Source organism: Leuresthes tenuis, unplaced genomic scaffold, assembly GCF_036924035.1.
Source record: "Leuresthes tenuis unplaced genomic scaffold, fLeuTen1.0.hap1 SCAF_3, whole genome shotgun sequence".
NCBI lineage: Eukaryota > Metazoa > Chordata > Actinopteri > Atheriniformes > Atherinopsidae > Leuresthes > Leuresthes tenuis.
Genome location: NW_027325357.1, coordinates 8,159,215 through 8,185,028, shown reverse-complemented (window position 1 = coordinate 8,185,028; position 25,814 = coordinate 8,159,215). Strand labels below are relative to the sequence as shown.

The window sequence follows — 25,814 nt, the reverse complement described above, 5'->3', positions numbered from 1 at the left end:
TCAGTTGTGTACGGGAAGGCTATGTGAGGTTTAGTCCTGAGTTTTAAGGGCAGGGCAGTTTTAAAATGTAACATCTTAGATTAACATCAGCTGAAATGAGGAGAGATCCCCATTAGATGGAGTCACAATACAAATAATGCTTTTCAGGAAACAGTAAATCCATCCATTTTCTATACCATCATTCCGTTAATCGGGTAGCGGGTGGGCTGGAGCCTATCCCAGCAGTCATCGCGCGAAAGGTGGGGTACACCCTGGACAGGTCGGAAACAGTAAGTCAAAATAAATATTTTTTGTGTGATTATATGTATAAGAGAATTTGATTATCAATTCAGTAAATTATGATTTAATCACAATTTGATTGATTACAGCTGAAATCAGTTAGTTTTCTAAACCCATAAAATGATGTATTGCTTTTGTGGACACAGAGACTAAACCAGTTCTAAAATGAATGTACACCAATACTGCGCAAGTTTTATATACAATTATATAGGCTTCATATAGAATAACTGGCTGGTTGTAATAAAAATGAGAGCTGATGTAAGTAAAACAGCACTGACATTTATCATGTTTGGACATTTGCGGGGATGGACTAGTACCGCCTTGTTCACTGTCATTGCCGAGCAAACAATGCTGACTTTTGCACCCACTCATCTTAACAGCAGCTGCACAGACAGTGGTAGCCTCTCGCCCAGCTGGATTGGTAAGTGAACCATTACAGCAGGCATATATAGGCTGCCAGTGTAGCAACAAGAGCTGAAAAAAGTCACTTCAGATGACATGACTGGAGTGGTTAATCTGCTGTGGCTGCACTAACTGTACATAAACACACACAACCAGTCAGGCTTCACACACACGTAAGCTCCCTCTCCATAGTATCCACAACTAGAATGACAGATGACCTTGTAACATGTGTCGTGTGATTGAATCCACATGAGCATCATTAGCCAGTAGGTCATTGCTTTGTTAGTCCCAAGACACCCTCTGGCATTAGAAGGGGACCATTATTGATTGGTGCTACAATTATATTTTAGTGTTTCTTTGTTTTTGTAAATACATATGGAACATATTTTATATTTTTATGTAAAAAATAAACTTACAATAGAAGTGGCAACATTCACGTTTTGTTAATCAAAGTTGTACCACAAAAATTGCGTTTCCTCCAAAGGAGCAGTCTTTGCTTTTATGAAAACATATACAATTATCTGTTCAGACTGACATTATAAGAATACAAGTTCCACAGAAGGAATGTTCAGTATACCTTTCATTTTATGGGATTTTGATTTGTTAACTCTATCAATGTAAAATTCTTCATTTGAGAAGTTTCTGGAAAATGAGTGTCATTTTATCAACCAATACCCATTATTCCACCTATCAGTTTCATTTCATTCTTCTTGCAGTTCTGTTTAATGTACAGCCATGATATGGATAAGCTGATGAACAAACATAATCTCAAGGCTCTTTGGATCTTTGTCATTAAGATTTTTATATGTGTGGAGAGGAATTTTAAATTCTTTTCTGAATTTACCAGCGAGCCAATGAATAGAAGCTAAAACTGGTGAAATATGATCGCTCCTGTTAGTTCTTTCCAGAACTCTGCGTTTTGAATCAGCTGGAAGCAGCTGGAGAATTATGCAAACAGTCCAATAATAACGATTTACAGTAGTCCAATCTTGAAGTAACAGATGCATGGACCAGTTTTTCTACATCGCTCTGAGACAGGGTGTTCCTAACTATTGCAATATTACAAAGCTGAAAAAAGGCAGTCCTAGAAATCTGTTATATATGTGAGTCAAAGAATAGATCCTCATCAAAAATTATTACAAGGTTCCTCACTGTTGTACTGGAAGCCAAGGAAATGCAATCTAGAGTAAATATATAGCTCGACAGTTTCTTCTTGAAGCGCTCGGGTCCAAAGTCAGCAACTTCAGCTTTGTCTGAATTTAGCAGCAGAAAATTCAGAATCATCCAGGTCTTTATGTATTTAGGACATGCTTGTAGCCTAACCAACTGATTAGTTTAATCTGATTGGTTGTTGCATATAGCAGTGAAGAAAAGGATAATGCCATTCTCTGACAGACACCTACTGTAAATACATTTCTTCTCAGATGCTGTGGTTGTCAAAGGTTATCAAAAAATAGCAGATACAACAGGGTTATGAGGAACAATGATTGTTCACTCTAAATGCCATATGTCAGGGTCTAGGACTGATTAGTAAACTGGATTTGAAGATAGCTGCCATTCCTTCTCTGCCTGTGGTTTGAGGAATGTGAAAAATGAAATAGCTCGAGGGAGTTGATTCATTAATGCTAACATCAGAGCAAACTGCATTTTAAGATTTCTATGTTTTTGTTGTGTCTCAATTTTTTTTTAGTTTATTCAATTTGGATGGTCTGGGAGCAGACATTGATGTTTTGGGTTTTTTTTGAGAGACGGGGGTTATATTTCTATACCTGCCCCAGTTGTAATATTAGACAACCATTGGTTGAAGGATGGCATGCAGCTAAACATGTCATCACTGGTCAGAACTGGCAGGGCTCCAGTAAAAAATACTAAGTCTGACACTATTTTGCCATAGTTATACATTGATGCAACATTGATTTTAGTGTCCTCAAGCTCATCTATGACTTAATGTTATCAAAACAAGCAAGCAGCGGTTGCAACTAACACTTTAGTATTCATGGTTGAGGCCAAATAGATTTGTACATCATCTGCAAAACAGTGAAAGGAATCAGCATCTTTTATTCTTACTTGATTTTTCAATTGTGAGCGGACGATGGAATGATCAAAAGTGTCAAAGGCAACATTAAGTCAACGTTAATTACATTAAGTCCAAGAGTACCAGGATGGAAGAGTCTACTGAATTTAAATCTATCTATCTATTAATTAATCTATTCATTTCTGTTGTATTCTGTCAGGTATGACAGACGTCCATTGTTTGTAATGGTATGAAAGGCTATGTTTATGGGTAGGTGTCATATCAATCAGTGAATCACTCAGAAGTATTTATAAACTTTTATTCACTCATGAAAGCAAAAACAGGAGACAATTTTCAGTGCACTTAGTATATATTTGCACTCAGTATCAGTAAATGAATACAACAATGTCTTTGTAGAGATATTTATGGAACAAAGAGGGAAAAAAAGTTAACAGAATAAAGATAATTAGTAACATGCACACAATTGGGTAACCATGGGATCAAAATCAGAATAATTCAAGTTCTATGTGTAATTACATGGATACAGAATATTAATAGCTGTCTTAGTGTGTTTTTTTGCACAAATGACATATTTGCTCTATATAGCAAACTACATTATTATCTTTTGGTAAAGATATTAGATATTTAAAGCACAGGGACCTTGATGGAAGAAGTTGCATTGTGTGCCGCATGTGTTAAGGTACTGTTTTGATAGCAAATATAGTTGAGTTGGTCGACGCAGTCCCAGCTCTTCAACCGTTGTCCCACCACTGAGAGGGCACCACAGTGGTGAGTCCAGGCGGGGCAGTATGGCATCTCACCTTGGCTCCAGGGCAGGTACTCCACAGGGCTCCCGTCCACCCACAGCCAGCTGTCACCAAGGTAGCGCAGGGCAGTCCACACTTGGGCTGTCTGGGCTGTCTTGCTGGCCTGCAGGACTTCAACCAGTGCAGATTCAGAGGGCAGGTCGACTAATTCCTTGTCCATGCTGCGACAGTGCTCCATTGCCTCCTCCCAGGTCTTGCTTTCTGTCACCAACATCAGGCTGCTCTGAAAGCAGTAGAATGGGAAGTTCTTGTTACAGCTTGTAGCACTCAGGCCGGTTTTAGTTTGTACTACACAATTGTAATCGTGTTTTTCATCCTCCAAGAGGATGGACAAAGCATTTGTCCCATTTAACCACTTCCAAGTGTCACTGGCTTCCTTGTAGAGACCAGTCCAGGTATCTCTCTTCTCACTGTCATCATCTTCAAGGTTGTTGATTGAAGAAAGATCAGTGTGATGCTCTTTGCAGTATTCTCTGGCTTCTGACCAAGTCATTTGTTGAGAGACATAGATATTCCTTCCAAAGATGGCACAGAGAGCCTCACTGAAGAATCCATTGAGAATGAGGAATTTGAGAACACTTGTCTTCACTGTCTTCATTGTCTTCACTTGACTTTTTTGCAGAAGTTTCCCTAAGTGGGAGCTATAGATCATGTGTCAGGTGTCTTAAGGACACTCAAAGGAGCAGAAGCACCCAATCACTGTTCATCTTTGGCTTTTATGAAAATGTCCAGGAGGACACCTGCAGATGTACAGATGCAAATTTAGGGTATCCAAATCGATTTGGTTTAATGGAAGAAGGTCTAATGGAAAGTGCAAAATCAGACCTAATGGAAAGCACCACACGAAGATGATCTTAATAGGGTTTGCTTTCTTCTTGACACACGTCTGTCTTTCTGGACTGGTTATGCTGATGACGCTTGCCTTATTCTAAATGGATCTGATCTCAATTGGTTATGAATGATAATTTAACACTTTTTGTCACTGAGAAACTATTGTAGCTTTACATGAATACTAAATTAATATTGAACTATTGAGCAGCTTTTACTCCTGCATGTACTATATATGACTCAGGTGTTATTATTCTATTGTTACATTAGATGCACGCCTAAAACAACACACATGTTGTTTATCACATCCCAAGAACAGGAAGTGGACAGTGGTTAGCCTGTTCATGTCACTGCAGTTAGTATGAGCAGAGTGGAGAAGTGCACTAAACATTTCTGACCTCTCTGTGCCTCCTTACTGCCCTCACATTTTAGTAATGGTATGTTCTGCTTCATGCTAGTCAAAACATTGATTTGCATTTCAGTTCAGTTTACAACAAGATGCACATCATTTTGCATAGCTACTGTGGAGTTAATGAGGAACTGCCAAATATTCAAGGCTTTGTTTCTAAGTACTTCCCTAATAACTCCCTATCCAGGGATATAAAGTAGACAGTGAAGGGAGATACTGCATTTGTGAATCATTGCAAAATTTGTAGATCATGATTATCTGCAACTCGATCCAGCCTTTTTTCAAAAGTCAGTCCTAATTAGGCTAAACACTCAGTCAGTGTCTCCCAACCCTGGTGGGCAAGACACACTGCTCTGCCTGTTTTTCATATTTCCCTGCTCCAGCACCCCTGATTCAAATGAACGGGTGCTCATCAGCCTTCAGCAGAGCTTAAAGAGCCGGCCCATTTCTTTGAATCAGGTGTGTTGGAACACATGGAAAACATGCAGGGCTTTGTGCCTTGAGGACCAGGGTTGGCAAACACTGCACTATCTCAAAGCACTGTAACTAAACATTCGTTAGTGATCATCCCAACCTTAGTTTCTCATTCCAGTTCCCCATCAAACATACTAAGTAATTCCTCATTATTTAAGGATTACAATGATTACAATTTTCTTGTGTACAGTTTCAATGTGTTGTAACAATGTAAAGTGAACATCACAGATTATTTACTCAGTAGTTCCAACCCAATCTCATGACTGGACATTAAAGTAGCTACGTTGGAATACCATGCATAACAGGGCAGTGTCAGAAATATGTGGCCATGCAAAAATTGTGTAATTTGGATGTATGAAAACTTCCTAGTCATAAATGAAGCTGAAGACAACCTGAAAAGATTTTGTCAACAATCACAGTTTATGAATGAAAAAGCAAGCGTATTTACACATGCAGTACATAACTAACAAGAAGTAAAAAAAATTCTACTACTGAAGTAAACACTTTTTATATCAATGAGAAGATTCCGCAATCTTGGGAATGCTGAACCTGGTGTATGTCACAAAGGAACTTCACAGCTTCCTTGCAACTTGAAAACTCTCTTATTGAGAAGCTTATTGAGTTTGTCTGATTTTAAGCAAGCTTCTATTCTTCACCATTCCTTAAAACAGTGGTAAGAGTAGGAACAATGTTCAAAAATAGAAAAAGAACAACAACAAAAACTGCATAGACACAAAATCAAAATGCATTTTGAACCTGGCCCAATTAAACTTTGGCCAGATGTCAATTACAGAGGTTTAGTTGTACAGTAGGCTGAAGGTCTAAAGCACTTAGGCAACTACAGAGTTTTCTGTAGACACTCCCACATTTTAAAAACTTGGTGGCATCATTTCATTCCTCAACAAAAAACAAAGACCATGCTCGTTGTTTTCAGTTTTAACAGTTTGCATGTTATTACCATGTCATCTGGCCATTAGGTTTCCATGAAGAATTCTAGTGTGGATGACAAGCAATTTTTTTGCAGACATGACCATTTGTGTGAAAATGTTGCCAACTTTCAGCTCATTCAAACTTGATGCATCTTTTTCATTTACTTTAAGGCAAGTACGTTGCCTTAGAAAAAAAAAAGAAAGAAAGGAGTTTCAGTCCTTTACAACAACACAAATGGGCTTTCATTCGTTTGGCTGCCTTAGTTTCATTGCAGCACAATTGTAGATTAAAGTAACAGAGCATTTTGTGCTTCTTTGTCAGGGATCAACATTACACTTTTGGCATAATTTCAGGGTTCTACAGATATTGTCACAATAAGACTGTTGTCAGAACAGTTAATAAATGCTAGTCAGTCAGTCAGCGTAAGCAGGCTCTTCATGACATCAGTGTTCTCAATCTTTTCACATTACAAACACTGTCAATATATCATCATCATTGGCCTCATCATGGTCATCGTCATACAGAGTGGTGCAAGTTGATGAGAGTTGAGGAGGTGCAGAGAGGGATGCAAATGTTTGTGACAGATTCTTGTTGAATTTGACTCAGAGGCAGCAGAAGGGTGAGTGAATGATTGGTAGAACGGCTGGTTGAGGATGCTCAGATTCACATCTCTGTGTCAGCCACTGGAGTTTGGGTGGCAGAGTGTCCATTAGTGGTAGGGGTGGAGTTGGTCCCATTTTCTGGTGGAGACTCTCCATTGATGGTAGGCTTGTCAAGGGGCTCCTGAGGCAGGGGGGCCACAGACACCAGGGTGTTGGCCTGGTTCTCCTCATCCACCTGGAATGACTCAGCCTAAGTAGAGAAGAGCCACAGCTTTAGGACAGGGCTTATGGAGGATTGGGAGAAGTTTAATGCACACTATCACATGCAATTCTGCAGGAAAGCATGTATGTGAAAATGAATAAACAAATGCATTCCTTATTAAGTTTATAGACTTAAGCTTGGTATGCACTCAGCAGGATGTTGGTAATGGTTTTTATCTTGAGATTGTAAAAATGAGCTCATAAGAAGAGATAACAAGGCAGGAAAATCAGTTTAAAAAACGAAAAAAGCATAGCTGTATGTATATAGGATTCCTGTCTAGGCAGATTTTCCTTTGTATTAAGCTTCTCAGTGACTTGCATATATTGAGCCATCCAATTACGCATTTGAAAATGTCTTACCGTTTTTGTCAAAAATAGTGCAGGGACTTGACAATCTCTCAGCATGTTTGTGAACAAATATATTGATAATAATATGTATGATCAAAGCTAACAATGTCCTACACGAAGATAGCTGTCAATTGTGTCTTGTACAGTATGTTTGCAGTATATGTCACTTCTGTGAAATGTAGCAGATTGTAAAGTATTACTTGTGAATACGTTTACTTATTGAGAGCAGTGAAATTAACTTTATCAATTAAGGTGAGCAAAAACATGCATCTATCATCAAACACCAGGTAAGATAATGCAGAAATTATATAATAATATAATATAATATAATAAAACAGTGAACTATGAAATAATGTTTTATCATTGAGCTTTTATGTATTGAGCCAATAAGAATTTATGAGCAAATAAAAATGTATGTTTGCTAAAGAAATTTATTCGAATCCTCCTAGCTGCAGTTTTGCCCCTGCATGTGTGTGGATACAGTAAAGTCAAACTCTGGAGGAGTGCTTTCACCAACATGGGGATATCAGGCAGTATCTAATGATTAGAACACAATCTATTCAATAGATACAGCATACATTCTACAAGTTATTGCTAAACAGTCACATGGGTGTGTCACCATATGTAAACGCTTTAAAAGATGATGTCAGAAGCTTTAGATGGCAAACCAAAACCATCTGTAGCCTTTTGGCAAAAGGTTGAAGTAGAAACAGCTTAGAGGACCTAATGCTTCTTTGAGTTATATGATTCAAGCATGTCCTCTCATGAGTCATGGATAGAGTGGTTAGCTATATGTTTGACCTCAAATACATATGCTGTTTCTTTTTCTCACATAAACAGTCACTGTTCCCAATTTCCTCAGTGAACAAGATCTTATCTTAGCTTCAGCTTGTAAAATTGTTTCCAGCTATTTTTTAGATAGAATGTACTCTGTCATTGTATTTTGTCTCAGGTCTCACCTCATGTTTTCATCTTGTATTTGACATGAGGAAAATAGTAACAGTGGTAGATGGGATGTGAGAAATAACATTTTCCTCATGTTTTCACAGTGGCTTTGCTTATGCACAGGGATATTCTGACAATTGACCTTATTCTAAATAAGACAATGTTCTGATTATGGTGTTTGAATTAGTTGCCTAGCAGTGTTTCTCAATTCCGGTCCTCATGACCCACTGCCCTGCATGTTTTTGATGTTTCCCTCCTCCACCACACCTGATTCAAATGATCAGCTCGTCATCAAGCTCTGCAGTGGCCTGATAAGGAGCCATTCATTTGAATCCATGATACAGAACAAAGTCTGGGTAATAAGTCATGCCCTCACTACACCCCCCAATACCACTGCAGTGTTTATACCCATCCAAAGTCCTAATTCCTTATTCCTCATCTTTACTCCTCAAAATGCAGAGCTTTTCTCGGGTTTCTACCTCACCCCAGGAGGCTGCCTCCATGTGTACCACAACCATCCTGTTTTGGACTGACTGGAGGAGCCTGGGACATGCATTGTAAAACAGTTATGAGTCACCAGATGCCATAAAAACTCGATGTAGGATGTTACAGTGTGATTAAAGTGTGTACATGTCTGCATTATGCATCTAAGCTTGCCATACTCAAAATAGCATAGTTCAGGTTTTGCTTACTTTGAAAATAACCTTTTTTGTGTTAAGGTGATCTTATTCAGTGTAAGGTTTAAAACAGGTTAAACAGGTGAACACTGCTGTGCATGTAATTGTAACTAGTGATAGAGTTTGGCCCAGTTTGAATAAACAGTGTGCTATATCTAAAGAACTTACCAGTCTGACTCCTTTGGAGTTCTTGCGATGTGTCTTGAGGTAATAACCGGCTACCAGCAGTGCCGCCAGCAACAAGCCAGTCAGCAACAACGAAACCAACACCAGCTTTGAGTTTTTTCCCCAGCGAGGAACAGCCTGCTCAACATCAGTCTGAACACACATGCACATACTGTCATGTCATGTCAAACAAAATATCAAACACAATATTAAATATATAAGTTAGAGCTTCTTTGTTTTGGATATAATACATTTTGTGCAATTGAGTCATTTTCAGATAATCTTTAATATTCAAATATTGTAGTTTTGTCTATCAAATCTGAAAGTTTGGACTAAAATAAAAACAAGTTTTCTTGAAATATCCTACAGTAGAGTCATCTGGTGGTATAAAAAAATAAAAGACAAAAACAATGCAGATAAGTTAACTGAAAACATGGCAATAACGTGTTACTTTGTCTGAAAACTGGTAAACTGCTGATACGGTCATTCAGTGTATGAAGGAGTGATGGGTGAAATGTCGAGTATGTTGAAAGCAAAAAGACAAATGACTGTGACAGGCGCACCCATAACCCAATACTCGTCCCAAGGTATTAGAAAAAAATGTTTTGCTGCTGACAAGTGGAATGTTTGCGGGCTTTTTGTTTGTGACACCAACTGTCAATCTGGCATCTTGAGGCCTTTGAGAGAGTCCACAAACTTACTGTTTTGGTTTTTTTTTGTCTCTAGTGTATTTCAAGCTTGATTATGAGTCAACCACAAAGTTTAGCTGGCTGAGTCAATTTAACTTATTGCCTAAGGACGTCTACTTTACAGATCCTTCATGATGAATGGTATGATTTATATTACTGGTTAGACATTTGGAATTCCTTTTACCGTACCATGGCCATGTCATCAGATAAACATTTAGGGAAATACTGTGACACATTTATGTCTCCTCTGTATTTGAATGAACTGAATGTTTATTTCAAATATACTGCTATGAAGATTGAAAATAGAGATGTGTGTAAAGCATCCCAGGAATTTAAACTTAAGAGCACGACTTACCTTATCCTTTATGTTGTCATTGTTGAACTTATTTACCATGCCTGTAACATCATCTGCAAATGCAAAACAAAAGATAGAGATGCTACTTAATGAGAGGGTACTGTAATGATGAAAAGGACCATTTAGCTGGAAATAAAAGACACATTAAAAGGAAGTTGATAAATACTGCCCATCAGAGGCTAAAACAATGAATACCGTATGATGGCCTATGACTTATATCCGTGAACATTTTGGATGAATTATCTATCGTATTTGTTTCTATAAATTCTAACAAAATAATGTTACTGACCTTCAACGTACTTCCCAGACACAAGGATTTCATCTGTGTTGTCTTCCTGATAGATCTCCAGTTTACAGTCTTCACCACACAAGTCATCTACAACACTTGCAATTTTCATTTGTGTTTCTTTCTGCAAAGACCAAAATAAAAATAAAATTAATTTTCATGACAGCATGTGAATGGTTTCAGTCATTAAGATTAAAGTCCCACATTTACTGATAAATAATTAGATCTTTATCTCCCTACAAAATCACAGCTTCCCACCTTCAGTATCATCTGTAATCCTCATTTCCTCCTCTAACCACCTCACATTTTGTTTCTTAACACACATAGACACATACACACACGTGTGTGTATATAATGTATATATATATATATATATTTTATTTTTTTATATAATATATATCAGTATACTTGATGAGCCTCTCCAGTGCATAGCAGGCAGAAAAAGAGCTTCAAGAACTCATTTACAGGTTCATCACTCTCTTATATATAGTGTCTCACTTGAGGAATTCCACATGAGTCAAAGCCTGCAGGCTGTCTTCTATGTTTTAGTCTTCCATCATGAGCTATGTTGACTCCCTTATTTGACCCAGGGTTCATCTTAAATCTCAATTTAGTCATCTCTAAACCTAAGTAAACAATAGTTGCATTGCCCAACTTCAGTAAATGTGACCTTTGCAGTTCACCCTGTGCATTTCAATTTGAATCCTGGACAAAACGATCCTTAGAAGAGGATGTCTTTGTTTGACCGCACAAAATGCAGCATTGGTTATTGCTGTTTATGCATTATTCAAATGTTAGAAAATACATTTACTTCTGTGGCTTCATGGGAGCTGTAGCTAAATGAAAGCATGTGAAGTGAGCTCAGATCTCCAGAAAAAGCTGTTATCCTGAGATAGAAAAGAATGTATCTTTCTAAACACAAGCATACCCTGACATAGACGCCCACACTACTACCTCGGGCAGCTATACATTACATTACACCCCAGCAGCATAGGGCCCACCCATCGTGTTCCCCTCCCACTGCCCTCACAGTACAATCCATGCCCTGGGTTACATGCAGCATAAAACCCTTGGACTTTTGAAACAGTCTTAGAAAATGAAGAATGCACACTGCTTTATTGATTGTCAAGCTTCTGAGTTTCTGCCTCTGAAATGAGAAAGCTGATATACAACTGGGACTGAAAACAAAGCATGCTATCAAATGTTTTTCTTTATAGTGGAGATTGTTATGTCTTTATCGGACCTAGGAAAGGAAGATGAATTTACCTGTGTACACTGTTTTGAACTCCAACAAGATTTATATAGTCATTTCTGAAAGACTATGACTAAATACTATTTTATTAGTAGTACCAATTTCATCTTTGTGTATCTGTCTTTCTTTTCTCCCCTTAAAACATTGTTATTCTATGTCAAATAAAAGCAAAAATGTACTGAAAGAAGGGAGTGATTTCAGAACTTACACAGCTGGAGGATGCCTTGAGTTTCAGACTGACAGCATTTTTTCCTTCCACAACCTCTTTGCTCACACAGACAACGTCCCCCTGTGGCATTGGCTGTTGAGAGAAGCCAAAGCTTTTCAGACTCTGAAATAAACGTCAGCAGGCTCTTTGCTTTGTGGCTGTGCAAACATACATCTGCATGTCATAACATTTTGCTGCCACTTGGGGGCAGTGTTAGATACTGAGCTATGCTGTGGGGTGCTCTTGGTTGTATTAGCACTTTTGTTGGTGGAAAAGACAGAAGTCTAAAGTGGATAAAACTTTACTTTGTGATGAAGGGAAACTAAGTCTTAAATAATTAAGATTGCCCTGTGTAGTCTATGCTGTAAACCTTTGCATCTTTGCTATTTATCATTTTTTGCACTTCATCCTCATTGCTATATAATCAGTTGTTGTCGGCCTTTCCCGGCACAAGTCAACTTTGCGCCAATCCCTCTTTGAACAATGTGTAGGGTTTTTGGACGGCTACAGTTCCGTCAGTCTACATTTAAAAATACCCAGAATCCTTTGCTGTGTGGTAACTGAGAGCAACGTAGACAGAAACCTTGATACACTTGTGTATCTATTCTCAGGCAGGAGCCATTTGTGTTGTTTTATGAGTTCTGTAGTTAAATTAACTCTAGACAGGATGGTACTTATAAGTTTTATTGGTAACATTTACTTGTTACTGTCCACAGTAGCATTACATATATTCCAGAATGCACATTACACACCAGTAGTAACCTTATTTCTTTATTGGTTTATGTCAGTGATTTGATGGCCCTGTTTTATCTTACCTTTGGTATGTTGAGTGGGCCATCACCTCTGGGAGGAATAGGTGCTGGCGTGTCTGGGTTCACAACAGTCCTGTCAGTCTGTACCTTATCTGTCGAGCTAGTTCCTTCAACTGCTGGGTCCTCTTGAGCTGCTGGACCACTGTTGTCACTTTCTTTTGCCTCCTCTGTAGCTGTAGCTGCTGTTGTTTGTTCAGTGAGCTTTTGAGGTTTCATAGTAGGCAAAACAACGACTTGACCTTGTGGACCATCTGTCTCTGTATAATGAGAACTTGATGGTTAATTGATTAGCTATGAGCAGGGAATGTATTGAACTTTATTTTCATTTATCTATTTAAGGTTAGCTTTAAAGTTTTACATTAGAGCTGAATGCATTTTAGGAAATGGACTCAGAAAATCAACCCTTTCTTCTGAAAAATGATGTTGCTTCATGCTCATACTTGTTAATTGTTGAAATCTTTTCGTCAGTGTTAATGCAATCAACTTTAACAGGCTTTCAGTATTGATATACAATTTTAGGTTGTCAGAAAACATTAATTATTCTCATGAGGTAGTGAATGTGTATAGCTAAAGGCTGTGTCTACATAGGTAGAGTCTGAGATTGTAATACAAAATTCCTGTTAAACTTACCATTCGTCTCTCTTGGTGCGTCGGTCATCTGTGGAGCCATATCTCCGCGTATGACATCATCTGCTTGGGGATGTGACGGTGTGGCTGTGGTCACTTCATCACCCTGTGCCATGACTCCTGAAATTGACAAAATGTAAAACAACAAGGTCACATTTACCAAAGAGGACAATCTAATTCTGGTCACATTATCACCATTTGGACACAGTCTACTTTTTGTAAGAGTCCTTACTAAAGCTGCTGCTTTAGAGGAACGTTTTCCACTCTGATTATGCTGCTGACGGCAGAGGATACCCAACACTAGATAGCCACGTGTAAACTGTGTTGCTTTTTTCTTTTGTTTGTTTTGTATTTTTGTATTTTTTCTTGTATTTGCCTTGTGACTTTGAATAAATCAGATACACTGTAGTAACCTATGAGCTCATCTTTATTATCATCATCATGTACAAGCTCCTTCCTGTGCACATAGTGTGATTTCTTTTGTCCCTACAGGCTTCTGCAGTGATAAAAGGTTATGTAATAGTTCATGTTACATGACATAAATGAAGCTCTCCAAACCACACAAACAAGTGTCATATCTGAAATGTATTAATGTGATGGAAATTATTACTGCTAAAATGTTGAATGCAATGATTAAATGCTGAAAGATGCCAGGTAATGACATCACTGAAAACAACTTTTTCTGTATTTAAGAGTTACATAATATGTCATCAAACCATGAACTCTTGATGGTATACTTTTCAGGTTCCTTTCAGCTGTGAAATATTTTAGCATTTGAAACTGTAACAAGCATAAAAGCTGGATTTTCATGCCTAATTGAAGAAATATGCTGCCACACCCTGCAGTCACAATGAGTTAATTAGCCAGTGGTCTTCATTGCTCCGATTTCTTCAGCTCACTTTACAAGGGTTGGATCCAGATTAGCAAGCATTCACTACCATCACCCAGTTCTCCCTGCCTAACAACAGCATTACCTCAGTCTCAGAATATTCCCATAATGCCTTGCTTCTGCAGATCTCATTACTTCTGCACACTTACTGTCATGTAAAGGAAAGATTCCACTTTTTTTTTTTCAACCAGGGCTCTACTTTCTTTCATATTTGGTTGACTGGCAACATTAATTCAGTGCAGGGTAAAGCAGCAATTATTCGTAGCACAGTAAAAATGCTTGTATTTTCAACTCTAGCTCAGATTGTTATGGCAAGTGTCTGACAACATTATGGAAAAGACTTCTTCCTCGGTCTTGCTGTAAGAAAAGTCTCTTGTAAGAGATGCTTTGTTGCAGGGAATTGTACTAGAGTGAGAGCAGAGTCAGCTGGCCTGAGAAGCCCTGAGTAACATTATACAACTGCAGTACTGAACATGTAATTCTGTTCAGTACTGCAGTAATTTTTGTTTCCATGATTAATTATCAATTTGATTTATCATTATTATTAATGATAATAAAGCACTTTTTAAAAAAAAATATTCAAAATATCTGATGAAAATATAAATTATTCAATAAATTTTCTTTCTTTTTTAGCATGTGCCAAATTCTTTATTCCTTTCTCTAGAAGGACTTGCAGAATGTTGTGCAGAGTCGCATCTTTTCTTTTGACAAACAGCAGTAGCTGTGTGGAGAGGATGTCCTCGGATGAAGTTAAAAAACATATTTCTTTGAGTTCAGAACATTTATGCTGTTACTGTGTTGCAATTAGACCCTCATGAGTGTAAGACTGACTGTTCAGTAAGTATGAATGTGTAGGAAGGGGATACTGTCCTCTTTTTCCATCCATCATCACAATGTTTTACACAACCACTGTGCTTGGCTTACTAACATGAATTGTTATGGTGATAGACTCTGAGAAAGGAAAAAATGAAAAGAAAAATATTTTATTCTATCCTCACTTTATATATTGTCCAATCATGTGGAAATCACAAACATTACTCGAGTGCCAGGGCGCTCTCTATCACTTCCACAGGCATGCCCCTTAAGAAACTTGAGAAACATTGACCAGTGTGTAAATGAATGAATGCCACTGCGCTAACAGATTGCTTAACCTGTGAATGTTATGAATCTAATGTGTGAAAAGGGATAAACAGGAGAAGAGAACCTTTTCCTTAGAAATAGTTGTCTTTAAAGATATGAGGAAGGTAACATAGTCTTAGTGGAGGTAACTTTATTTGATATTGTTCATTGTCTTATATCAGCTCTTTTTCTTTGGAATTCAGCTCAAATAAAAAGAAGTGGCCGTCAAATTCAAATGGTCAACAAAATATTAGAAAATCAACTGAATATTTAGGCATATTCTTATTTGAGTTACACCTTGAAAAAGTTGTTTTTCCCCTCCGTATCACTCTGTTGTCTCCTCCATCGATTCAACTCTTTATTTGTCATCACCTCTAATGGTTTTCCCACTTGAGACGGATACATTCACACAGAGGCAGGACTGAGACACCAATCCACTTCTCATTGTGACAGACAGGTGCCATGAGAACAGAGCAAACAGTGTGTGTATACCATGCCAGCAAGTGGGCCAGTAATCTGTGAGGAGGTCCCCTGACATGTTTAGTGTTAGCAACTGTCCAGTGCAGCTGTCTTGGATGCAGTAGCTGTTCTACACTTTGTCACTGCCTAAGCTGAATGAGAAAACACACAAAACCTCTGACCTTAACTCAGAATTGTAGTTCTTGTATCAAAAGTGCTATAAAAGCCTTCTCATATCCTTTTAACTATGAAATGAGCACAAATATCTTTCTTTAATGCAGCCACATCAGTTTACAAGGTGACTGATCTTTTTCAGTTGTCAGTAGCAGTCTGGTTACTCTCACTGAGCTGGGAAGAAACTGGAGTTAAGTCCAGTGAATATTTTACCACTCAAGAAGACAATCCTTCATGCAGCTACAACAGGGTGGGTTGGTGTTACACTGTATACCTCATTGTGCAAAGACTAGAGTTACTGGCTCCCGTACAGTTTGGTAAAATCTCTATATCCTTGTTTTTTGCTCTTGTCAGTTTCAAAGCCTCCGGGGGCCCGCTATCAGTGGGTGTTAGTCGGGTTTTAGTTGGGTTCTAGTTTACAAGGAGGTTAATGTGAATATGGACCAGTCAGCGACTACCTTTCTTTGTTAACTCTGACTTTAAGATGGCTTTCCCAGCCTGTTGTGTACAGCTGCCATCTCTCCTCCATGTCTGGGTGGTCTGTGTGTTTATTTTACCACAAAGGAATAGGTTTAAAGTGGGTGAGATGGTCAAGCATAAATTAGGTTTTCTCATACAAATACGACATCCAGGAGTGCCAGAGTGATGAGGCTGAATTGTGTTGTTTCAGCTCTGTAATCTGTCATCTGGAGAGTTTTAGTTGACTGGAAGGTAAAACTCAGCCAGCGGTTTTGTAAAATAAAAGTCCAACACTGTGGCTGAGAGTTATGTCTGAGGTTTGGGTTTATCTCTCATGGGATATTTTGGTGATATTGTAGTAAGTGACTGGAAATGACTTTGCACCTCCTTGACAACCACATCAACACTGGCGGTGCTTTAAGAAAATTTCCAGCATGAAGGAGAACTTTAAATCCATACTGTAAAAATCAACTGTGTTTTACTAGTCCTGTGCTAATGATGTCATAGAACTCCAGTACACTTGTAAAACTAAGCTGCTTTATTTTCAGAAAGCAAATATCCTTGTTTAGCCTCAGGCACAATGAAAACACAAGGCTTACTTTGTGCAACACTGCCAACACAGCCAGTAAACTCTTTCCAGCTCCAACCAACCATCACTCATTACACACAAACAAGCATCCCTGACACACCAGAAACCAGATGGAATGAACCGTCTGGATATTATTGGTCCTTATAATCAACATTTACAGAAAGACCAGGACCTGAGAGACCACCTTTAATGTATTGTTATGACTAAATCCCGACCAAAAAACTAAACTACCAGTAAACCGCCTCAAGTGACCTCTGAACCCATCATCAACTAATTTCTTCCTTCATCCAGGTCACAGCTACATGTGATTTTTCACTGGAACTTTCAGAGCCACTCCGTTAATATCCACATACATTTATGGTATACTTGTGACATTCACAACTGATGAGCCTCACGTCAGTACAAACTTCCCTTCCCTTTTCTTTCGTTTCCTCTTTTTTGTGTCATGTACAAAATGGTCAAAATATCAGTCATCAGCCATGCATCTTGCAGTCATTTTACAAACATGACAAAGATAACAGCCTAGTCAGGCCATACTCCATATGTTTTTTGGCGTAGGCCCTGACTTCATTTCTTTCTTGAATATTTTCCCACCAGATTCCTCTGAATGACGGCTGTGGTCTGGATATGCTCCACCCCACACCCCCCATCTCCTGGGACTCTGGATGGAGGAATGTGGTAGGCTTTGGAAGAAGGCAAGTCTTCGACTCCACGCCCTTCTCCCTCACAGGCTTTTGTCTCTCTTTACCCTTTCCAAGTCACGCACAGCTAATCCAAATAATTCATTGATGTGATATTTAGGCGTCAGTTGCCACATAAAACAACATCCCAAGAACTACAATTTAACAAAACCTTTTTCTTCCATTACCGCCAAAAAGCTTTGCCTTCCTTCAATGTGTGAACATTGCCTCATAGTGTTCTTAAAAGGTAAACATGCAGACGTTTTACATAAACACCCATATCCTCTTCACATAACACCTATGCTTCTTGTGCCTATCATGATGACTTACCTGAAAACTATAGCACAAATAGCATTTCAGTGACTAGATTTGATCTAGTGTCTCTTACAAACAGTCTTCATTTAAATTTACAACATGCAGCTATTAGTCTACAACTACTTTGCATGATTTGGTGTGACTGTCGTCAGTGGGTGTTCACAAGAAGCATGAGTGAGCTGTTGAATGTTTTGGGTAATAGAACCTCCTGTGGCTTTAGCCTCAGTTCCTGATGCCAGGCAGTCATAAAGTGCCATGCCTCATCTTAATAAAAAAAAGAGGCATCTTATATTACATCATGTTGTGGGGGCACAGTTTCCATTCCAATAGTATCATGAGAGGTTTAGATTTATCATCAAAAATACTTTCAACATAGATTAGATCCAGAGAGGAGTATGTTTAACTCAGTTTCATAAATGAATTCTTGAAAGAGAGCCTGATAAGCATTTCATGTCTCATTATCACCTTATCAATACTTAGCTCTTGTCATGTTAGCTAGCCCGAACTCTAATTAGTTTAGATAAAATTATGCTCATATGTTCATATTTATGCATTTTGCAGACGCTTTTATCCAAAGTAACTTACAGGTAGGCAGGTAGGGTAAGGGGGTCTTGCCTAAGGACCCCTACTGGAGGTAGTACCTTTCATGCAGGGGATTTGAACCAGGGTCACCTACATGAAAGGTGGCTCATTGTCAAAATCAAGCAGACAATTTTAGTTAGATTTTTTTTATTCTATTTTACACTTCTGATTAAAAAGTTCCTTTTTAAACCATATAGTATGCTGTACTTATTCCAATGCAGCAGTATTCCTTTTAGGCACATTTAAGATGAACCAAACCTCCACAGAGCCTAACATCTGAGTTCGCAACACAACGCATTCTTGTTAGATTTCTGTTGGTCTCCATCCCAACTTGTTCTGATGTCATGCAAATGTAGATAAATGATGTGAAATTTCTGCTCTAACCTGGTCTAAATGCTGATCTAAAAGCATTATGTTTACTTCACAGTTTGGCCTTTTACAGAAACTTACAGAAAAGTTGGTATCTCATAATTATGAGATACTAAGTCAGGGTTTTGATATAATATCATAGAATTTTGAGGTAAAAGAAGAATTTGTTTTGGAAATGACTGTCAGTAACATCCTTCATAGACTGAAGGCTATTGGTAACTTTACTACATCTTTTTGTATTTGCGTGCTTCCTTCCGAAAGCGGACTGTCAATGTTTGTGCAGAGGGGAGACCTGTGCTGTGTAATTGGACATAACGAGGTGATAATGGTGTGCAAGTATTAGTGGGCCACTGTGTCAAATTCCCAATCATTTGAGGCTCCACTTGCACCTATCTGGCCATGTGCAACTTGTTGTTGTTACTGCATGGCAGTTCTTTTTAACAGCGGAAACAAAACACTAATTCCTTCATTAATTAAGTAGCTGCCTTGACTTATCACTTAGCTTTGGTGAGTGTACCTGTCCTAGCTGTTGTGACTGGGTATAATATGAGTTATAGTCTCCAGACATATCATCTCCCCTGTTCTTTTTGAGTCATAGCAAACATTTTTGACATACGGGTACGTGCACAGTTGAGTTGAGCTACGGCTAAAGTTAAATTCAGTTCAATTCCATTTTATTTATATAGCGCCAAATTACAACAATTGTCATCTCAAGGCACTTAAGTAATATAGTCCAATTCAAGCCAATTGGAATTCAATTCATTGTAATCATAATCCAATTAATTAATATAGAGCCAATTCAAAAAATAGATTGCACCGAAACTTGTCTTCAGCCCAATCTCCCGTCCTGAGCGTGCCTGTGGCGACTGTGGAAAGGAACGACTCCCTTTTAACAGGAAGAAACCTCTGGCAGAACCAGACTCAGGAAGGGTGGCCATCTGCCTCAACCAGCATTCAACATGCTCATTTCATATGACCTCTGTCCTCATCTATATGAAAGGGAGGAGAATCAAATTATTGATTGAAGTATGTCTGAGTCAGGATTTTATTTGAGCAGTGTTACATACTGAAAGTCCTTGTGACTGCGACATGATGCTGAGTCTTAAAGGTTGCTTTACAGTTGTATTTTTTAACAGGTTTAGCCATCTGAGAGAAGAAAATATGTGAATGACAGCAGCTTTATTGGGACTTTTGCCTAATTGATTGTTTTTACAAAAACTTTGATCTCCCGAGGCCCTTTTGAGTCTATCTGAGTTGAGTGTATATATATATGAATTAATTAGATTCCCAACCACATTATCTGGGTGTGTTAGTTGAGCTTTCAGAATGGTCAGACTGACATGTTTATATGCATTTAAAAAGTCCTTTTTTTAATTTAGTGTCATGTGAACATGCTCTGTGATGATTGAGTGGGGGCTGTCAAAAGGGGCAGCATGTATAGTCCATTACACCATTGCAAACAATGTAATACTGCAAATAATAGCAAAAAAGCTTATTTTACTGCCATCAAATGGAATGTTCTTTCATCTGCTGCATCTGTACCTGCCCTTTATTTGTAAGATCTCTTTCTCTTATTTGTATATCTCTTTAGATGTTCTCAGAAAACAGACGGTAATTAGATACAAAAGCAAATTTCATCCATGAAATGTGAAGAAGAGTGTGTGTAGCCACTCTGTAAGGATTAAATGATCATCATTTTCTCATTAATATGAATATATATGAAGTTGAACATCTTATTCTTTACCTCTGTTTTCAGACAAAAGTCCTCAATATGTTATTTCAGAGTGTTGTTTTCCTAAAAGGAAGTGTTTTCATTGTTTATTATCTCACATCTTATCTTTTTTGAGAACCTAAATTTGCTAAAAGCATGCTGTGGAATGTGACATTGGAGAATAGACTTGTAAGGTTAAACATGCTCTGCAACCCTACCCTTTTTGAAACAACAGACTGCTGACCCCACCATCTTGACCCCCTCATTGCCCACCCCCCAGTGGCCCCTCCCCTGTCATTCCTGTCACAGCGATTAATAGCAGTACCACAGCCATTCTTCTTTCTTGGCAGCATAGCAACAGGATCTTATGGTTTCAATCAAGCAGAAAGACGGCGTTAACTTCACCCACTGCTGGCCAGCTGCAAAATTCACCCGACCCAACCCTGAGGCCACTGCAGGCCCTTATCGAGAGCTCGATGCCTGTTTCTAGGGACCACAATCAGGAAACATGACATCTGCTTTCAATTGTGGACATTATATCACTCCCCCACCAACTCCCCTGCTCAAACACACACACAGTCACAATTGCCTGCTAAAGTTTCACTGCCTTGTGCATTACCTTGAATGAGCCCGTCTGGTTTGAGTGTTTGCAGGTAGACTGTAAGAAGATCCTGTTGCAGAGTGAGGCAGATGTGAGCATCAACAGCTTAAAGGCTCAACACTGCTTTTGTCCAGAAACATGTATGTATATGTCACAAATGGACCAGAGTAAATAATTTCACTCAGATCTGTAGTTGGTATTGAAAAACAAGAAGAATATTCCATCAATGTATTGAACTTGAATCTTTGCTTTTGAAACAATAACTGCTTACATTCAGAATGTGTTGTTTATGTTTATGTTTATGTTTATGTATTTAGCAGACGCTTTTATCCAAAGCGACTTACAAACAAAGATATAACAAGCTATATAAAAAGCTAACAATAAACTACATAGAAGGAAACCACTAGTCCGACTCTGTCAGAGGTGACAGAGTAGAGTACTGTGACGGCTGCAATTTGATACAGAGACACTCCTTTCTCTTTCTCTTCCTTTTAAGTAAAGTGCTGGTCATGGCACATGCCAACACCTTTCAAATGCCCGATAAAGCAACCTTTTCCACTATGCCATGTAGATGCTCATTTCATTTGAATATACAGTGAGAAATAACACTACACAAGCGGTTCGATAACAAGAGGTGTGTTTGTTGTGTGAAAAAACAGGCTTTTTTTATTAGGACAGCATAAAACGCACTCCTCCAAGTGAATGAAGACTTAAAGTGTGTATGCACCCAAATGTCTACTTGCTACCGCTGACTCACTTGACTCACTTGAAGATTTGACTTGGCATATTATGTGTTACTTTCGTCACAAGAGGAATGAACACTCTGTTGTTGACATTGTTTTTGTGGTTCTCTGGTGCATCTGTTACTTCAATGAGTACTATGAAAACAATGATTTACATAATTACATGCTCTGGAGCTGGCAGCGAGGTTGGGCAGGGTTCATTGCTTGACTAGAGACCCTCCTTAAACCACTTCATAGTGCAGGCTGAGCTTAAACCATTCTGCAAAACTTGTTTTTGCATATATAGTTTTCAGGTATTTAAACTGAAATCTTACAAATTCAAAAAGGTTACAATCTTAAGAGCAACAACAAACAATTACTTGCATATTCCAGTCATATTGCTTCACTAAATGGAAATGTGCATCGGACACATTTTATTACCTTGTTTTGAGTGAATGTAACATGTTGTGAAGTGTTGTCAGAGGGTTTCAGTGGAGGCTCTCTTCCTCTCTATTGGCATCTGCCTAGTTTGCATCAACAGTTTTTTAACATTCAAAAGGCAAAATAAAAAAATTGTAAAGCTAGTAGAAGAAACATTTTTGTAAAGAAATGAGAATCAATATTTTTACTCTGATGCAAAACATTTTATTGTGAGCAAGTGTAAAGTGAGCAGAGTTGATGCTTGATATATGTTCTGCTGTTACGTCCAAATGTATGTGATGTTGAAATGGACACAAACAGTCATCGAGGAGCCTCATCCACTATTATCAAAATTCAGCCAACAAAACACCTCTGTGTCCTGGCCACTAGCCAGTTGTATTCAGACTGTATTTCCACGGGTCAACAGCAGAAGAAGTCTGGATCTTTTCCCTGAGCATTCTCCAGAAATTCCCCAGCGTTCTGTTGTGTGAGCATCCTAACTTTTTCCATAGCAGTTAGACCTTTAAACGTGCACTTTTACACCAGATAGTGTTATATAGTTTGTTTTTAGCTATAGCTATAGCTTGTTGGCTACTCCCTTGTTGCTGTAATACAACTTTAGCAATGTCCAGATGCAGAAGTTACTGAGTCAGAGGCTAATGCCTGACTGTAAAAATTAGTTGTGTTTTAATAAACCTCCGATCCATCTTTCCACAATTACCTAAGCAACCACAACCAACTCTGGATAGCACATTTATCACCTCTTTTTATATGATCGATTGCATGTTTTATATAGTTTTTCAATTAAATGAAAAAAATGGTTACAAAATTGTGTAGTTCAATGCAATGATTGTTGTTTGATTAAAGTTGGATTGACTTTTAAGGACAACTAAAGTAAGAAAAGACTGGATGAAGTAAGATCAGGTAGGAATCCTAAAATTAAAGTGGATTTGCCTGTGTAATGCCAAATTGAGTGAAACATTCGTATTTTATAGTCTGAAATTAAGAGGAAATCCCTGTAATACAGCTTCTGGTGTTTTTGATCATCCCCCCATCCTCTGCTTCAACATCCCTTGAGGTTGTTTGGGTAACTGCCACACAACATCAGTGTACCTGCTTTGATTTCAGAGTGAAGTTGTGCAGTAAGCCAATCGTTGATTAACATGTATTCATTCTACTGTCATCCTCTGGGTTGGCAATACAGTTCAGAGAGATACTTTATTCTTAAATCTGATATGTTCTCGATTGTTATTCATCATTTTGACACATGCACATGGTCCAGATGGAGATTGTCATATGCTTTGAGTTTCCTTAACTTAGTGGTGCTCATTAAAGCATTTCTTCCTCTTTTCCCAAGAGCAGAATAAAAGTTTTTTTGATGAATCATTTCCATCCACAACAAAGGAAGACTTCAGACAATATTATAGCTGCAGTTCATTCTCGGCACCACTTTTTTTTTTCTTAATGCTTAAGTGACTTTAACCTGGCTCAACAACAATTGGATGTTGATAACATTCCTGTTGATTATGAAGTCTATTTCAATATATGGATTTTTTGGTCCATGTGACATTTTTTTTTACTTGATTTGCAGTCTTAGAATATCATGTGTCCAGATTTTCTTTATCTTAAGACTAAAACAATGAGTCAAGCAGTATTTTTACATCTGGAAAAACATATGCAGAGTTTATTCCCTTATTTGGTCTTGGTTTAAAGTCTGGGGAATTTAGCATTGCTTCAACTAAAAAGAGAGTAATTTGTTTAATTAAGCTGGTTTTAACTTCAGAGAATACTGTCAGACACAAAAAAACATTCACAGCACCCTGTTGATTCATACCATCTTCAGTGAAGATATGGAAGTGTATTGCTTTGATAAAGACAATATAGGAGGTTGATATGAGATGAACAAGTCCCTATGTTGGTTATTACATAAAAAGATCCATCTATGTGAGCCACATGTGCTTCAATGTATAGTTTAACATCATCAGATATCCCTGATGCCTTACTAAATTTCCAGCAGCCACATTTGAGATGCATGTTAACAACCGAATTCCACACCCTTCCCTTACTCACGCTTCAAGTGGCCTCACATTACAACCAGCTAAATATAAACACAGACATTTCTCAAAGTCCTTGAAGATCATGAGAATTGGTTAGATGAAACAACAAACACAACATCAGAGGATGGTTCATGAATAAAGATGGATAAACAAAATGCAAGATGAAAATTGGCAATAAAATAGAAAACATTTTTCTTGGCAGGATATTTTAAATCTTCGGGTTCAGAACAGAGTTTGCAACTTAAAATCATCATTTAAGACTTCACTGTGCTGCCACATAGTTAAAAACAGTCTTTCTAAATGATTCCTTTGTTTGCCATGGTGTATTCCAAAGTAATTTTCCTCTCAGCACCTTGAGGGAAACATATTTAGCTCTAGTCCTTTCAAAACACAGAAGACCTTTTTCATTGTGTTGTTTTCAACAGTGAGATAGTATGTTCACATTCCAGATAGTTAAACGGTTGTAGGGTTAAAACCTGGATTCAGCTCAAAGACTGTTCAAACAAACACTACTCCACCCCAGCCCCACCCCTTTTGGCCCTCCCTATCCCAGCAAATAGTCATTTGATCCCTGAGAATTGACCCTCTTGGCATGAAGTATTTTTACCTACCGTTTAAAAGGGTAGCGATGAGAAGCAGAGCAAAAGCCAACATTTTGCTGGGCCCGTTTGATCTCTGTGCAGATGATGCTGCCATTCTTGTCTTGAGAGCGCGCACACGTCCAACGGGTGTGAGAGAAAAGAGAGGGAAAAAGAAAAAGAGGAAAAGGGCGAAGCTGGTTGAGCCAGAGCAGTTTAGAGTTTCCTCTTACCCCGAGTGGGAAAGGGTGAATAAAGCACCACTTGTGTTCTGTCAGTTTTTATATGGCCACCCCCCCTTCCTCCCTTACTAAGGCCCAGCCCTACACCCCATATTCCACTGGTTGCTTTAACCCTTCCTCTGTGCCCCCACCCCTCTTGAAGAAGAAGCAAGACAGATGGAAGGAGAGAGGATAATGGGGTCTTTTTCGGATGTTCTCTGCTTAAAAAAAAAAGTACATTCTTGAAATACCTCTGAATGTTTAGATATGTGTCTGTATACGCTGTATATATACATTAAATGTGCAGCTCAGTTGCTGGAATCCTGCATTATAATAGACATTATAATGTTTTTGTGTTCATTGCTCTTATGTCATCCTTTGCACACAATGTCTGCTTGAGTTGTGAATCCTGTCTGGACGGGAGCAATAATCCACCTCACAATAAAAGGTGATAGCTGACAATAGGCTGTGGCATTCAG

General features: G+C 38.3%; 1 protein-coding gene across 2 annotated transcripts; it reads right to left on the bottom strand.

Moving 5' to 3' along the window:
- Positions 1-5,629: 5,629 nt before the first annotated feature.
- Positions 5,630-25,381, bottom strand: LOC140303048 (uncharacterized). 2 transcript variants are annotated; one of them, XM_072381642.1, is made up of 8 exons: positions 25,148-25,381; positions 13,394-13,510; positions 12,767-13,020; positions 11,952-12,044; positions 10,495-10,615; positions 10,206-10,258; positions 9,165-9,314; positions 5,630-7,015 (listed from the first exon to the last, which is right to left on the bottom strand). In XM_072381642.1, the coding sequence occupies exons 1-8, from the start codon at positions 25,230-25,232 to the stop codon at positions 6,827-6,829; spliced, it is 1,062 nt and encodes a 353-aa protein (XP_072237743.1). In that variant the 5' UTR covers positions 25,233-25,381; the 3' UTR covers positions 5,630-6,826. The 2 variants fall into 2 exon arrangements, with proteins under 2 accessions (XP_072237743.1, XP_072237744.1); XM_072381643.1 differs by having other exon boundaries at positions 13,394-13,507.
- Between the last annotated feature and the right edge of the window lie 433 nt (positions 25,382-25,814).

Excerpts from the sequence above, each read along its gene's own strand:
- LOC140303048 (XM_072381642.1), bottom strand. The coding sequence starts at position 25,232 with ATGGCAGCATCATCTGCACAGAGATCAAACGGGCCCAGCAAAATGTTG. Across the intron at positions 10,616-11,951 it reads TCAAGGCATCCTCCAGCTGT|AAAGAAACACAAATGAAAAT; the intron begins GTAAGTTCTGAA and ends TGGTCTTTGCAG. Across the intron at positions 7,016-9,164 it reads ACTCCAAAGGAGTCAGACTG|GCTGAGTCATTCCAGGTGGA; the intron begins GTAAGTTCTTTA and ends TTCTCTACTTAG.